The following is a 15531-nucleotide window of genomic DNA, read 5'->3' as shown; positions in this document are numbered from 1 at the left end:
CTCATGCCTAACAGGGTCTGCAGGTAAAGGGTTTTGATAGGTGTCATTAATACCTAACAGCACAACTTGTCCTGCATGCCTGGATCACTTGCAGACTCTCATTGACTACACTGAATTCTGTGAGCATTAAAGCCTTGTCTTCATAGATGAGATTATGTAAATGGGGTGTTTTAAATAATACATTTGATGTTCACTCTCAAAGGCACTTCAGGCAAATGCCTGAGTTCAGACAACTCAGATCTGATGATGAGAAAAGCTGCAGAAACACAAAAATGGGGCTTTAAAAATCAGTTTGACTCTTGTAGTGGACACACATTCTGACTAAAACAGCTTGTGGAAATTCCAGAAATAGGGCCAAGCACAAGCCCATCTGTCTTGATAACAAATAATAGCCCCAAATTATTTTTCTTAGAACAAGGTTGATGAGAGGACAAAAACTGCCTAGCTGTCACTATGAAAAAGGACGCAAGGAGGAAATTATGTATAGAAACCATTGCAAAGCCTTGATCTGAAGTTTATGATGGCAATGAGGTTAATTATACTTTGACTTAAATTGCAGTTGAAAAAGAAAACACTGGAAGTGACTGTCTGGGATTATGATAGATTCTCCTCAAATGACTTCCTCGGTGAAGTGAGTATCTCATCTCTTCCTTGCTGCTAGTAATAACTGTAGGCTGTTATTTGGAGACTGTTCTCTTCCAAGGTATGGTACATACGTTAAGTAAAACCTTTTCTTGCACCACAGTTTTACTGCTGACTTCGTAACAAACCGTCATGATGTCTTTTATGACATATGAAAGACGTATTCCCTTTATCTCATTTAATTGGGAACAAGTTAATTTAGGACCTAATAGAATGTTAATTCCCTGAAAATTAAGACTTTTTTTTGAGCCTGAGATAGTAACGATCTTCACAGTGGCTCAATGGGGAGTTCTTGTTATGACTGAAAGATGTCTGCCTCGATTTTAGCATAACATGGGAAGGCTGAGGAGGTATTAGTCTTTGAAAATGGTTAGAGGATTAAATTCTACCATCAAGTCATATTTTAACACATACATAAGTATCTGCAAGAGTAAGTAAGCTATTCTTGCTGCTCACAGCCTCATTTTTAACATTCTGAAATAGTAGTATCATTACCAAAGTATGACTGAAGACAAAATCTTGTAATTAATAATAAATGAGATGAGTGATCATGGGAAGAAGCATGCTCTCTCTTTAAAAAACAAATAAACAAACATATGCACATATAGAGCAAAATTACCAGCAATAACTATGATGTAAAAAAAAAATAAAAAAAAAAGGTTATTACAAATAAGGATTATAATTAGAAATAGAAACACAGGAAAATTGATTGCTCATACAGAGTTACTCAGAGTATCTGTGCTCATTCTGCATTTGAATTTTGAAAAAAAAAGTCAGTTCAGCTCCAGTTCCCCTTTGTGCAACTACCAAACTGAGTAATCAGTGTCACTATTTGAACAATTACTAAAATAAATGTGGAGGAAGCTGCTACATGATTACTTATTTCCTGCATACTATGTTCATATTCTTGTTGAGTTCAGCATGTTTGTCCAAATGCAGGGCTTTACTGAATATTTACTTCATTGTTATTTATGACATTTGGAAAAGGAATGCTCCAACAACTGATTCTACAGGAAGATTTAAACCTTTTCCTTCAAATTTTTTCAACCTCTAGAACTATTTTATTTATTAATTATGAAAGAAGTTCTTCAAGGAAAAAAGGTACAGAGAACACTATCCAGTGTATTTCAGCACCAGGATGTCCAGAGGAATCCTGCACCATAACATCAGATATGGGATATCCAAGTTGTGCCCTAAAGATTTGCCTGAGTAGGACCAGGACCATGGAACATGCATGCCCCAGAAGACAAGCGGCACATTGTGGCTCACATCCATGGAATGTGAAACCTCTTCTGTAACAAAGCAGAGCCCCCAGCCTACACTGCCTCTTGGGAGCAATTGTCAACTGTGCTGTCTTCTAAGTCGTTCCCAAAGCTATGACAAAACACCACAAAAGGGAACACGCTAAATAGTTAATCTGTTCAGATTAATTATAGATCTAACCAGAAAGACCAAGCCAGGTCATAGACAACCTATGAAGCTGAAAGAAAAAAGGGGAAAAAAAAAGGTTTTGACCTAGAAACAATCAGTTGTGAAGAGATTTCCCCATGTCAGGGTCTTGTAATAAAGTGAAGTAATTGTACACTTTATTTGTCTAGCAGTTTTAAAACTTCCCTACCTAACATTCATTTTAACCCCTTCGCTTTAGAGCCAAATGCAAGGCTATTTTTGACCTTTCCTTCATTCAAGACTATGATGAGTTTTAGTTCCTTACATCCTTTTGTCCTCTCAACTGCAAGTCTATTAAGGGAGGCACAATCTTTATTGGTCTCAATACTGGAGGGTTTTTACCTCTTTTCTTTTTTTTTAAAATTTCACAGAACTCCTGCTAGCAATGCAGGTTGCCTAGAGCAAATTTCAGCTACAAAGGTTGGGTTTTTTTAGCCAGGTTGCTTGTTTCATTTCAATATTGCCATTGCAACTCCTTTCTTCTTTTTGCCCAGTGAAGTTTTGAGGCCTAAATGGTCTATTGAATTCTATATTTTTTAGTGAAGTACAAAGATATGCCTATTTTATTTTTTGTTACTAATACTGCATGTGTGGATTTTTTCAAGACTCAAGAGGTTCGAGTCTCACATTATTGAAGACCTTATTAAAAACAAATATAGAACTATTTACTCCTTTACTAACACTGTGAAAAGATTGATTGATTCTTCTATTAGAATATGTCTATACAGAGGCAGAATGACTGGATGTCTTTTTATTCTAGCTGTCAATCTAGTGCTCAGAAGCTACCCTTTAAACTGTCTGGCCATCTTGGTATGGAGCTGTCATAGTCCAAGGACTGAGCTCACAACCCTTCCTGAGGTCCTGTTGTGAAGACATATTAGTTCAGATACATCAATATACTACCAATGTGGGTTTGGGGTCACAGGTGGCTTATATGAGGTGAGGTGAAAGCATGCCCAGGAGTCCTGAAGCTGTCAGTATACAGCCTTATACCCCTAGCTCCTGCGTTTGATTACTTCTGGTAACATAATTCTAGTCTCTTCTGCTGTATGCAATCATTAATAGATCAGATACAGTCCATATATTATACTTGTATTTATTTGTAGGTGTTGATCGAGTTATCCAGTGTTTCTCAGCTTGACAACACTCCCCGGTGGTATCCTCTTAAAGAACAGAGTGAAAACATTGATCATGGGAAATCTCATTCTGGACAGAGTAGCCAGCAATCTCCAAAACCATCTGTCATCAAGAGCAGAAGTCATGGAATCTTCCCGGACCCCTCCAAGGGTAGGAATGACTTGGTGCACCTGATATGAAATATTTTCCCAGATGATGGGAAAACCTTTGATATGTGTAAGTTCTAACAGAAAAATAAAGGTACTGCTACGAAATTTGTATATATTTTTATTAAAAATGCATTTATCTCTGTGATTAATTAATTGGGGATAAGGCTTAATTTGTCTCTATCTCTGCCAGCCAGCTTACTGAGTAACTGTGTTTTAAAACAGCAGCTTACAGACTATGTTCTTTGCACACATACTATAGATTCTGTGCCCTTTTCATTTTTCTGGTAACCTTGGCCAAATTCAATACATATTTAGCTTTCTATTTTTCATGTTCCTTAAAAATTCTATGGCGTTTTATGTCTGAAAATGCTACATTAATATTTCATAGAACAAAAATTATACTGTAATAATGCATATGCATTTCCAGTCAATGATAATGGGCTGTAGCATATCTCAATTGTATTAGAAATCAGCAGAGCTGATATAGTAGAAATATACTAGTGCTTTAAAAAGCAGAATTGATCTCAGTGTCTCCTGCTCCAAGAAATTCATTGCTAATGTTTTTTTTATACTAAGTGGTCAGTAGACAGTTGGTCTCTTAAAACACATTATATGTCATATCAAAGCAAAAGCATTCCAAATAGAATCCAGGTAAGACCCTCAGAGTTATAGGATTCTGTTCCATCTCCTCTCTATTTCTCTGTGTAGTGTTCTGCTAGGGATTGGTGGTTATATAAGATCTATACCTAAATTAGAGGTAAGTATAAAATCTTTTGTAAGTTAGGCTGTGATTTTGACCAGGGCATAGTTCAGAATAAAATGGCTTACATTTTCTGAGCATTTGGTACTGGTGTAGGTTGTGCTAGTTAATCCCTACATACTAGAGAATTAGAAAGTGGAAAACACGACCCCATCATTCCACCAACGTGAACCAACACAGGAGGCCTAATTCACAGATGATAGAAACCCAATACTAAATAAATTGTTCTCTGGGCTAGGTAACAGTGAGGAAGCAGACAATGATGCTTCTTAAGAGTTTACTAATCATGATATATCCTGATACTTTAAATGGAATGGCACAGCTTAATCTGTATTCCTTGTTCAGGAATTCAGCTAGAAAGACCAGTCGAGAGAAGGAAAATCAAATTGTTTGTTTTTAATAAATGCAAGAGTTGTGCTTCTTCATTTTCCTGGTAGACATGCAGGTGCCCACCATTGAGAAATCCCACAGCAGCCCAGGGAGCTCCAAATCTTCCTCTGAAGGACATCTCCGCTCTCACGGTCCATCCCGCAGCCAAAGCAAAACCAGCGTCACTCAAACTCACCTTGAAGACGCTGGGGCAGCCATCGCCGCTGCCGAAGCAGCTGTCCAGCAGCTCCGCCTTCAACCAAGTAAAAGACGCAAATAAATTCCTCAGCATGGCAGCTTAATGTTCATCTGTTGCCTTTTTCCCTGCTGTCCTTCTCTTTTTGGCTGTTTTTGGTTTTTTTTTTTTCTGTTCTTGGCACACTGTGCTCACTCTGTTCAATGTCTTTCTTCGTGTGCCTGTGTGTGAATACATATAATTACAATATACTCTTGTATTTAGAAGTCTTTTATTTATTTATTTATTTTAATTTATATAGACTGCAGTGAAACTGGCTGTTTCTCCATCAGTCACTTCACTCATGGTCCATGATGTTCCATGGTTGTTCACGACTCATAGAGAAGTCCATTGTGTTTTGATGTCACTAAATAACTACCAATGAAATAATCAAAATCTGCAGAGATGCAGCTGCCAGCTCTTTAAATTGCACACAAGTACTGAGACCACATTAATAACAGGATTTATCTGTAAGTAGTAATCAGGAAGGACAATACTATATACACAAAAGAAGATTTGAAGTTAAAGAAAATTTTTTTTCTAACTACATGGCTGAGATATCTATTTTTGAAACATGACTGTAAATATCTATTTTTTTTTTGAAAGGAAATATAAGTCAACCTTCTTAACATCTCAGAGAAGATCATGTTAGTGATGAGCAGAAAAGAAACAGAACAAAAACATTAAACACATTAAATGCAAAACCATTAAACACACAAAGCCTTTAGCACCAGATTTCAACAATGTTGTCAACTTGGGAAAGTCAAAGGGAGTTGAGAGCTAAGTCAGGTGTCACAGTTCAATTTTTCTAGTAATTTTTGTGCCATGAATTGATTAAGGATCAAGATAGATTTCATCTGCAACTTCAAATAGGTTAATAAATTAAAACTATTCCATTCAAAAGAATTACTCTCCAAACTTCAGACCAGTATCTGATTGCTATTTGAGGGTTTAGTTGATGGCAAATTAAGTCTCTCTGACTGTGGAGTCATTGTGTTTGTCTTCAGGATTTGTTGATACGCCATAAATTTACCATGGTATAATGCAAAACTGGGGGGAAATTATTTCCCTTGTCTTCACCATCATTAATAAAGAAACAGCCAGTTTTAATACTCTTTAATGCTGTGCATGTGGTGTCTCTTTGGTGTTTGAAAACACTACTTACTTAAATACAGAAAAAACACTTCTGTTTGCATGAATAACATTTAAGCTGGTTCCATCTGAGGATACATACTCTGGGTTTCCATTTCACCCACACTGCCACAGCAGCACATAAAAGCGGTCAGTCTAATCATGCCAGGAAGCAGCACAGACACAGCATAGCAGGAGTCCTCCCTATTCAAAGAACTCAGTCTGACAATCTGCCTCCACCAGCCAATGACAACAAAGACCAAAGCCAACTAGCCCTCAGGAAAGTGATGTCTGATGGACCACTCAAGCCTGAAGGAGGTGAGCAGAAAGACATGGTTAAGAAACCAACTACATCCCAAATCCTTCTTGCCATGTCAACTAATTCATTGCGATATTTAAATATTTATTTTACCCCTCCATTAAGTGCTGTAAATGTTAACATGAATCAAGAACTCTGCTTGATTTTTCCACCTACCAGCGCATAAATCCATAATGAAAAACTGTGCTAAGAAGCATTATGAAACAACAAATGTGTGCACTTCCATTCCACTGGAGTACTTAGACTTCTGTTGAAAAATAGTATAGCTTTGCTCATGTTGTTGCCTAATAAAAAGCATGCATCCAAGTTGGTCTGCTTAAGCATGATTGGACATTTCTTGTACTGTGACAAAAAAACCCAACTGCGCATTTTTGTTTCTGCAATTGTAATTGAGACATTAACAATTTCCTTTTCCTCTTCCAACATAGTTATTATGTCAACAGTCACTAGCATAGATAAATTTTCAAACCACCAGTGGAAAGGAAAGGAGTTTTGATCCATGTATAGCTCAGTCTCTTGATAGTTTTCCTATCAGCATCTTTAAAATTATTTTCTACCTGTAGGCACCTGTAATACCACCTATCAGTAATTTATCCCCTCATCTCAAATAAAGAGCCAGAATCTCAAACAGCTCAAATTGCCACTGTTCTTTTGATTTCTGGATCATTTTGTTTATTTACATGGAATCTGAGGGATAATCCAAATAAATGTACTGACTGGACTCCCAGATGTTCTCTTGTGTTGTAATGCCTTCCTAAGCTCTCAAGATTCATTGAAGGTTTTTCTGTCACACCATTGCACACTGTGAACAATACAAGCTGTCTGAGAAGGTTGTAGGAGAGAAAGAGGGAATGATACTTCAAACTATATACCCTGAAGGCAACAAGTCATTACATTACATATTAGAAATATTGTAGAGAATTATGGGAATAAGAGTTCACATTAATATAATTAGTATATAACAGAGGTTAGAATTACTATGAAGAGATGTGGTACTTTTGTCTTTTTACTTGTAACATTTGTGCACAATGCATGGTCAGCTACACAATGTTTACAAGTCTGGTTTCAAACCTGTGAGAAGTTTTGGCTCCTTCTTATTGTACCAAAATTAGTTTGTCCAAATTTATTCATATGAGATGGGCCAGCAGTTACCATTTTGAGGTTAATGACTCTCATGAGTTCCAGCAGGAATAAAAAGCAAGACAATTTCACTGCAGTTTTGTGGAGTATGAAAGTAAAATGAGAAGAGTCTATGACCTTGAATGGAAAAAGCACCAAAGATACTCAAACCAGCTTCCAGTTTATGGAGTTCTTTGTGGGATGAAGAGATGATGAAAGAAGGAGAGGTTTCCCCTGCATTTCAAAAATTCTAAAAATTGAGACTATTGTGAACAATGAATATTAGGCCCTCATCACTTTGCAAATCCATTCTGAAAGGGATGATGCATGGTTGTGGTACCCACCCCCCTTACAGTCTACTTTACTGACACCTGGAAAAGAACCCATTAGGAACTGGTTTTATTGACTGGAACAGTCACCTTGGAAAGTCAGTAATTTTTGTCACTGTGTCTCAAAGCCCTTTACTAAGGAAGCTATTACAGATAATCCACAAAATTGTTATTATTTTTTTCCACAGTTATTTTACTATTCATTTATCAAAGAACAGCATCTTTTAGAACAACTCTTTGGGTTTTTTTCAGCCCAAGTACATGAGGGTGATGGAAATGATTCTATGCTGTGAGTGGTCATCTGTCCTTCTCCAGCTAGGAGAATGCTCAGAAAGAGTTTCTTCTTTTAACTTGGTCTCTCAATAGCTTCCTTTTTTTTCCTTTTGAATTGAATTGGCTCCTGAAAACAAGCAAACAAACAAAACAAGAACCCTCAGTCATTCTCAGAATGTCTTGGAGAAACCTTTCTCTACTTCTGACTCCCAGGACACTTTCTATTGGATGTATTTTGTCAGTTATTAATTGTGTGTCTGTTGAGAAGCAAAAAGGAAATCATAAACAAAACCAGCACCTGTGGTATACTTAGCGTATTTTGTGAATGCAAAGGACTTGCATCAGTTTAAGTATATTGAACTGAACTGTTTCTGTATTCATTTTAAACAGTAAAAAAGTGTATTTTAATCAATCTGTTTTAAAATTAAGGTGAAGATGCAACAAAAAAAATTGGGTTTTGTTCAGAACCATTGTAAAATCCAATATTCAACTAGAGCATTCAATTAAAAATAAACTCTGAAGTATAATTTTCTTGTTGCCTGTGGGAGATAAGAGTGTGATCTGCAGAGAAACCAATTGCATATTACACATTCCCATCACATCTGAGGAACAAAAATATTTCAGAGGAATGAGGAACATTCCTCTCTGAGGAACAAAAATATTTCAGAGCCAACTCTTTGAAGCCAGAAGTTGCAAGGGACCCAAGTCAGAGGAAGAGAGCAGTGCCTAGGTTTCATTTAATTTGATTTAGGTTTTGTGCAAAATATGAATCATTGCCAATTACATATTCACATAAAATTAAGCACATTCCTTTCATCATAAATCTGTGTATTAGAGTTTATCCACCAGATGAGTCAGTTTTAGAGACAGTGTAAATCAGTCCAACTGTACAGTTTTATAAGGATCTGTGGTATCTACATGGATGTAGCTTAAAGAGTAAAATTTGATGGCTTTGCCATTATTGGAAGAGAAAAAGGTGCCAGTTTTGCCCCAAAAGGAACAATGGTTAACATTAGAACATACAATAGTTAACAAAACCAACATTATTTTATGACCAAAGAAGAGAATTTCTAGAAATTTATTTTAATTCTTCCTAGGATCTTTGGAAAAGAATAAATTAATATTTAAAGACTAAATAGCTCAGTAAGTGAATTTAAGCCTGAGCATCATTGTAGCCCTATGCATTTTTCTATCCTTTCAAACAGGCACTCATGAAAGAGAAGCTACAAGTCAATATGCTGTTGCTTGAATATCATATGGTGATGGATGCCATATGCACTCCTCTTTTATTTGGCTCACCTTAACCCAACCAAACAAGCAAGCAACCTGCCAAGAGAAAAACTCTGCTATGCCCTTGATCTGAATTAGGTAGCAAATGTTAAAGATCTAGAGAAATTGCCATGTGTTTCAGTTAAAGATACAAACATACCTGTTAAATTACCATTTAAGGTAATACAAACATAGTAATTCTACAGCAATTTCTGTCTGTTTTTCAATAATATGTTTTTTTCAAGCTCAAACCTCTGGGAATTTAAAATCGCAACATTTTCTTAAAACTTCTTCTAACCCATGTACCCAGTATTATTTATTTATCTCCCTGAGAATGGGGGGTGGGGGGAGGAGAAGGGGAGGAGCACACCACCACACCATCTCATAGAAAACATTTCATCTTTTACATTACACATCTTCAATCATGACACAAAAGCTTTTCTGTGGTACCTAAGAGGAAACTATTTCCAAACAGCTGTATGTCAAGTGGTTTCATTGATAAGGGGGACATCTACTCTCAGAGCTGATACTGTTAGATAATCTACATTAGCCAAACTGCATCAGCATTTTCAGAATTGTACCCAGTTGAACATATCAGTTTAAACACCTCAAAGAATGCTAGTTTAAAACTCTTTAGGTCCAAATGTAGCACACTTGCTTATAACTACCTTGGGCCAACAACTTCGACAAAAGTTCACTTAAATGTCAGCATAACAGGTTAAAGATACACAGAAATGTGATGTGATGTATGCATCAAGATATTGCTAGCACTGTAGAACCCATGATACAGGTCTGAGCTAGCACTGTGTAGTTTCTAGACGCTTAGCTGCAAGAAATTAAAATTGACCTGAATTATCCTTATCACTATTTCCTGGCTTTAGCAACAATGGAGTGAAAGGAAATTGATTGCTAGGTTCTATAAATCTTTTGAAGTGGATATTATTGTGATCTAAAATACCTGCTCATTTGGGGTCCTTTTTGGTCTATATCCATTTTCACACATTTAATAGGCAATGCCATGTTTTAATTTCCTACATTATTTTAGGATATTTCCTTCACACTTAAATAATTTACTGCCCAAAACTGTTTGATGACTAGTTTCACTAATCTCTTAATTTCCAAGTTAAATAGGTCTTCATATTGCTACAAATAATCCATTTCCAAGAATCACTATCAACACAAGAACAGTTTGTCCCCACTCTCTGCAGATACCAATAATCTGAGGCTGTCTTTCGAGCCTTGTTTCAGTCTAATAGCTGGCCCATTTTGCTTTGGCTATTCCTGCTGTTTACTCTTCCACCATTTTAAACTGACATGTAATTTCAGAAAAATTGCTCAGATTCTTCATTTTATAACACTTATTTCAGAAGTCTATTCAATGGTGAACTAACCTTACAGAGTTCCTGGAGAATTATTTAATCAGAATTGCTTTGCTGAGTAAAGAAATTACTTCACCACAGTTTCAGAAGAGTGCTGTATTTCTGCTACTCAACTCAAACGGTAAATTTCTCTGTAAAGGGTTGTGTTGAAATTTCACAAAATGTCACTGCTCAGTGTGTGGTTAAATGAGGATGAGTCCATGGCTTAAAGTCCTGTTCAGTATGAGGGAGCATTAGGAAAAGAATCTATCTGAACTGACCTGAGGTGTATGTGTTTGATCACTAGTTGTTTGTGCATCCACATTCTGTTGCCAGTTGACAACAGATGCAACAAGCAGTTGCACCTTACAGAGCAATCTAGAGAGCCCCTGCTTTTAGTGCTAGCAAACCCTTCATAAAAAACAGGTAAACTGGCATTCGGAGCAGTTTGAGATTGGAGCACTTGAAACACAAGGTGACTGAAAGTGAAGAGTAGCCAAAGTTCTGCCAAAAGACACTGTGTATGAGATGCCCAGTCTGCTGGTCAGCAGAAAATTACCCATAGCAGATTGGTGCTTTCCCCTGCTCCCAGGGGCTTGCATCTCTTTGATAATACTCAGTATGATGCTATCAGGTTTCTTTGTCACCCAGAGTTTCCCATAAGACTGCCAGTTATAACAAGCAATTTTTTTTCAAGTAGTTAGAGGCAAATTCTGAAAACTTAATCCTGAATACTTGAAGGCATTTTCCCCTCCTTCTGTTTGATTCACAAATAGAATTTTCTTTCCCAATTCATTTTGACAGTGTAATTGTGCTTCTAGACAGTTACCAGAAAAAAGGGAACATCTACAGTTAATTCCCCAGGAGAACGTGCTGGTTGAGTCTGTTCTTCTTTTCTCATAGGAACTACAGAACTATATAGTCCCATTTTTCAAATTGAAATCTTTAAAAAGAGAAGTCCATTCACTGTAGAATAATGATTGGAGTGGTGACAATGCTGGATTGTTTTCATTTTGCTGCTGACTGATTTGAGAGTTCATGGCTATAGGTCTCGTGTGAATGATCTATCTTCCTTAGGTTTTAAAAAACCATCTTCTCTGTTGTAAAAGCAGACTTTTCTGAAAGATTAAATGAGGTCATATGTCTTCCATTCTTCCCTTTCTTATTGATTTTAATATGATATTTTCTTTATACTAAGTCATTACTTACATGTTTTCCTTGGCTATAAAAGTTGAGTTTTAAGCTGGGTCCATAAGCCAAAGCATAAGCAAGAGCATATTTTTGCCATAGATGCATTCAACTAATATCATACTACTACTAACAATAATTTTTTAAAAATAGAAATAAAATTAAGGAGCTAAAAGGTAAGGTCAGTACTAGCCTCCATTTTCTTGAATCAGCAACTCTTTTCTAAGAAGTCGTAGGGGAATACATGGTCAAGTATCATTCTGTTGAAGGAAAAGTCTATTATTCTTCTTCCTGCAAACAACACAGAATACAAAAGGCATCTGTCTAACTATTATATCTTTTTTCTTGGGAAACCCTGATCCTACACCAGGGATAACATTATGATCTACTTTCTTAGAATCTGAAATAATTGCTCTGAGCAGTGGAGAAGTCTTCCAATTCATTTATGCACTATTCACTAGAATGATTTTTGCTCATGCCAGAGCCTGTACAGGCAGTAAAACAATATCACTCAGAGGTAGGTTTAACATCACTTCGGTAGCTATTAAATATGACGTGTGTAATCATCAACACCCAATCCAAGTAGGGAACTACCAGCTAAAATAGGATTAGTAGATGAAAATGAAATCAAACTACAACTATAGCTTTGTATAATAGGAAATTTTGTGCATTATTTCAGAGGAAGTAGCTCATATTAAAGTTTTAAACTTTGATTTCCTATTTCTATTCTTTGTAATTCAATGGCTGGTCAACCCAGACGTAATTGAGGTTACATTCCTCAAAAAGTACTAAGCACTTGATAAACTACATAAAAAGTTTATGGAGAAAGGATTGGAGAAAGGATTTGGCCTCTCCCAGAGAGAGGCCAAATGAAGATGGGAGATGGTTTTCAGTTAAGCCTAGTCTCTTCCATTTGCTGAGGCCTGAACAGTCTTTTCTCTAAAAATGGAAAGATTTCAGCATCATATGTAATTGACAGCAAGACCTTGCATATGAGAACTATTTTAAAAGTTTTCTAAGCTTTTGGAGAGTTTCTAAAAGTTGTTTGGCTTTTTTTGTGTTGTTATTTTTTTAATAAGTTCCAGGAAAAAATTTGAAAACCACAGGGCAAGAAAGCAGTGAAACATAGCTTTTCCGTACTCTTGGTACTTAATATTCAAATTATGGCAATTGCCTCTGCCCAAGTTCCTTTTCAGATAAACATTTTAGATTTCAGTAAAGCAAGACTACACCTTGTAGCATCAGGTGCCTCTGTGATACCAGAAGAGAATGTCTGATCTTTGAACCTGAGTAAATCCATATGAAGCTGTTCAACTTCCACAGACCAAAGCACCTCCTGACAGAACTTTGAGGTCAAAACCTGAGGGCTAAGGCATTTTCCAGCACAGGCAACTGTAAGCAGAAGCTCTGTAGCTGAGAATTAACCTGCCATAATCTTGTAATTAAAAATAGAATTGAAACTAAATATAATGCGATTGTTATTTGTCTATATATGGATATGAACCCAGTTGACCAAGCAAAGTGGAAATTATTCTGACACTTCCAGGGCCTCACAGACCTTACATAGACTAGTAAGACTAGATGAGTTCCACAGTGAACTCTGAGTTTCTTGTTAAAATTTCTAAGAGAACGTTCAAAGAGAAAGTGCAAGACTGCAAGTGAATGTACAGACTAGTCATTTGAACATATGAACATGGAGCCAGTTCTATCTTTCAGCTTAGAGTACAAATATAACCATGGTTATTCTTACTCCCAGGCAAAATATTGCCTGGCAGCAGGCATTGCCACATCTTCAGAACTTTGAAGCTTCCTATATAATCAGCAGAAGTTTAGAGGTCTAGACATATCTGTAAAAATACAGACATACAGAAAATGTGGGTGTCTCACAAGTTATGGTAAGTTCTCTCTATCAAGATTCTCAATTTGTCATGAAATGAGCTGTAAATCTATTTGTGGATTTCGTGTCTTGTCACAAACTGGCACTGTAGTTCATTACTCTCATAGAGCAGACAGATGGGAAAAAAAAACATTAAAGTTTAGAAATTTCAAAATCCAGTCATGAAACTAAATCTAGATTCATTATAACCGTTCATCAAGAGATCTTATGGAAAAAACATCAATATGGAAAATTTTGTGAATTAGAGAAAACAATATAGAAACTAAAAATACACTATATTGAATATGTCATTAGGATACAGCTGTTCCAAAAGAGCTATGTATTGATTACAAACAGATGAAGGAAAACTTCTAAACCATTTATAAGGGCTTAATTCAAGCTATTCTGGCTTGAACTAAATACTAGGTTCTTGCTAGTTTTAGAAATCCGCCAGTAAAGATACAAGAAATTACTTCAGGCACTAGCTTTTACAGCAAAGTCAATAAAAATAGCTGAGATACGAAACATCCTTTCAAGCCACATATGTTATGATGGAGATATACATGCTACGCTAAGCAAATTCATGCCTAAGAAAAGAGTGAAGGTGCTTTTTTGTGCTGGCACAATAGTGTTTTGGCTTCCATGGGTTTTGCAGATGTGTTGATCTCCCAGTTGTTCTCACTTGTGAAGCATTTGTCATGCCATGGAAAAAAACAAAAACAAAACAAAAGCCAAAACCAACCAACCAAACAAACCACAGGAAACCTCAAACAAACAAAAACCCAAACCAAGCCAAACCAAAACAATGTAACCTAAAGAAACCCTCAGAATCCTAAACAACATGCATCTGGAGTCATACAGGTCACACAAACACTGTGAGAATTGATGTTATGAATTAGTTTGGGACAGGCATGAGAGAGCACCAATTCAGGATGTTGAATATAGGGCAGCTGGCAATAATGCTCTGTAATGGAGAAGTTGACCTCTGTCCTTGAAATCTTGCTCTTGCCCAACCTTTCCCAACAGCAGTTTGCTGACATGTCACCATCATCCTAGGAATTCACTCACAGTACCACCAGCTGGAAGTGATAGAGCATTCCCTGCACACTGAGCTGGCTGTCTCTGCTGGAAAAAAAATAGGTACCTTTCTCTCCAGGCGAGATACTGAGAGTATCTGTTAATAACAGATGATTTAAAATTTATTAATTTGTATTAACTTCCAAGAAGGCAGCCTATGATCGATGTATAAAATCATGAAATAGAGCTAAGGAATAATTTTATCTGAAAACAATGTAGACAGATTCCTCTTGTGGCTGTAGGCAACACTGAAACAAAGGAGACTAATAGAGTTTAAAAGATAAAAATGTTACATGACAGGTTAGTATAGCAGTGAAGAATCACTGTGCAGAATAAGAGTTCTGTCTTAAAGTTTGGCCCAAGGATTGATGATATAAGAATTGCTTCATTCATTACATCTAATTCCAATTACTCACCTGTTTCTATGTTACATTTGAGGAGTTACACACAGCTCCCCGGTCCCACATCAGGCAGAATGTAGAAGTCTTCACCAAAAGTATTATTCAGTCAGTCAGGCGTAAATAATATTGGTTGCCAGTTTGAAGCAAGACACTGTTGGGTCTCTGGCTCTTATTAAATTTCAGGTTAGATACTTGAGTAATTTCTTGTTTAAAGAAGAATCTCTTTTAAGTGCTTGTATAAGAGTTTACAGTTCACCAAAATAACATAAAATCTCCTTAATTCTTCATAGAAAAATAATGTTACAAAAAAAGTGTTTTCTATCTTCAGTATATATGCTCAGTCAGTTAAAATAGATGAAACATTACAGTAGTAGATGTGATAAAACACATTTAACAAAAAAATAAAAAAATCTGCATTAATATTCCCAGACAATTGTGTTATTCAATATG

The 15531-nt window shown here is 36.4% G+C and overlaps 1 protein-coding gene across 1 annotated transcript in view; it reads left to right on the top strand.

Annotated features, from left to right (window-relative positions):
• Positions 1-15531, top strand: part of PCLO (piccolo presynaptic cytomatrix protein) — a 337810-nt gene that overhangs the window by 269802 nt on the left and 52477 nt on the right. Inside the window, exons 17-20 of the mRNA XM_029958071.1 lie at positions 560-631; positions 3198-3378; positions 4575-4769; positions 6008-6190. Of these exons, the coding sequence (XP_029813931.1) occupies positions 560-631; positions 3198-3378; positions 4575-4769; positions 6008-6190 (631 nt within the window). The remainder of the gene's footprint in view (positions 1-559; positions 632-3197; positions 3379-4574; positions 4770-6007; positions 6191-15531) is intronic.

The sequence above is a fragment of the Manacus vitellinus genome, unplaced genomic scaffold (genome assembly GCF_001715985.3).
Source record: "Manacus vitellinus isolate BGI_N305 unplaced genomic scaffold, ASM171598v3 scaffold_13_pilon, whole genome shotgun sequence".
NCBI lineage: Eukaryota > Metazoa > Chordata > Aves > Passeriformes > Pipridae > Manacus > Manacus vitellinus.
This window is presented reverse-complemented; position numbering and strand designations above follow the sequence as displayed.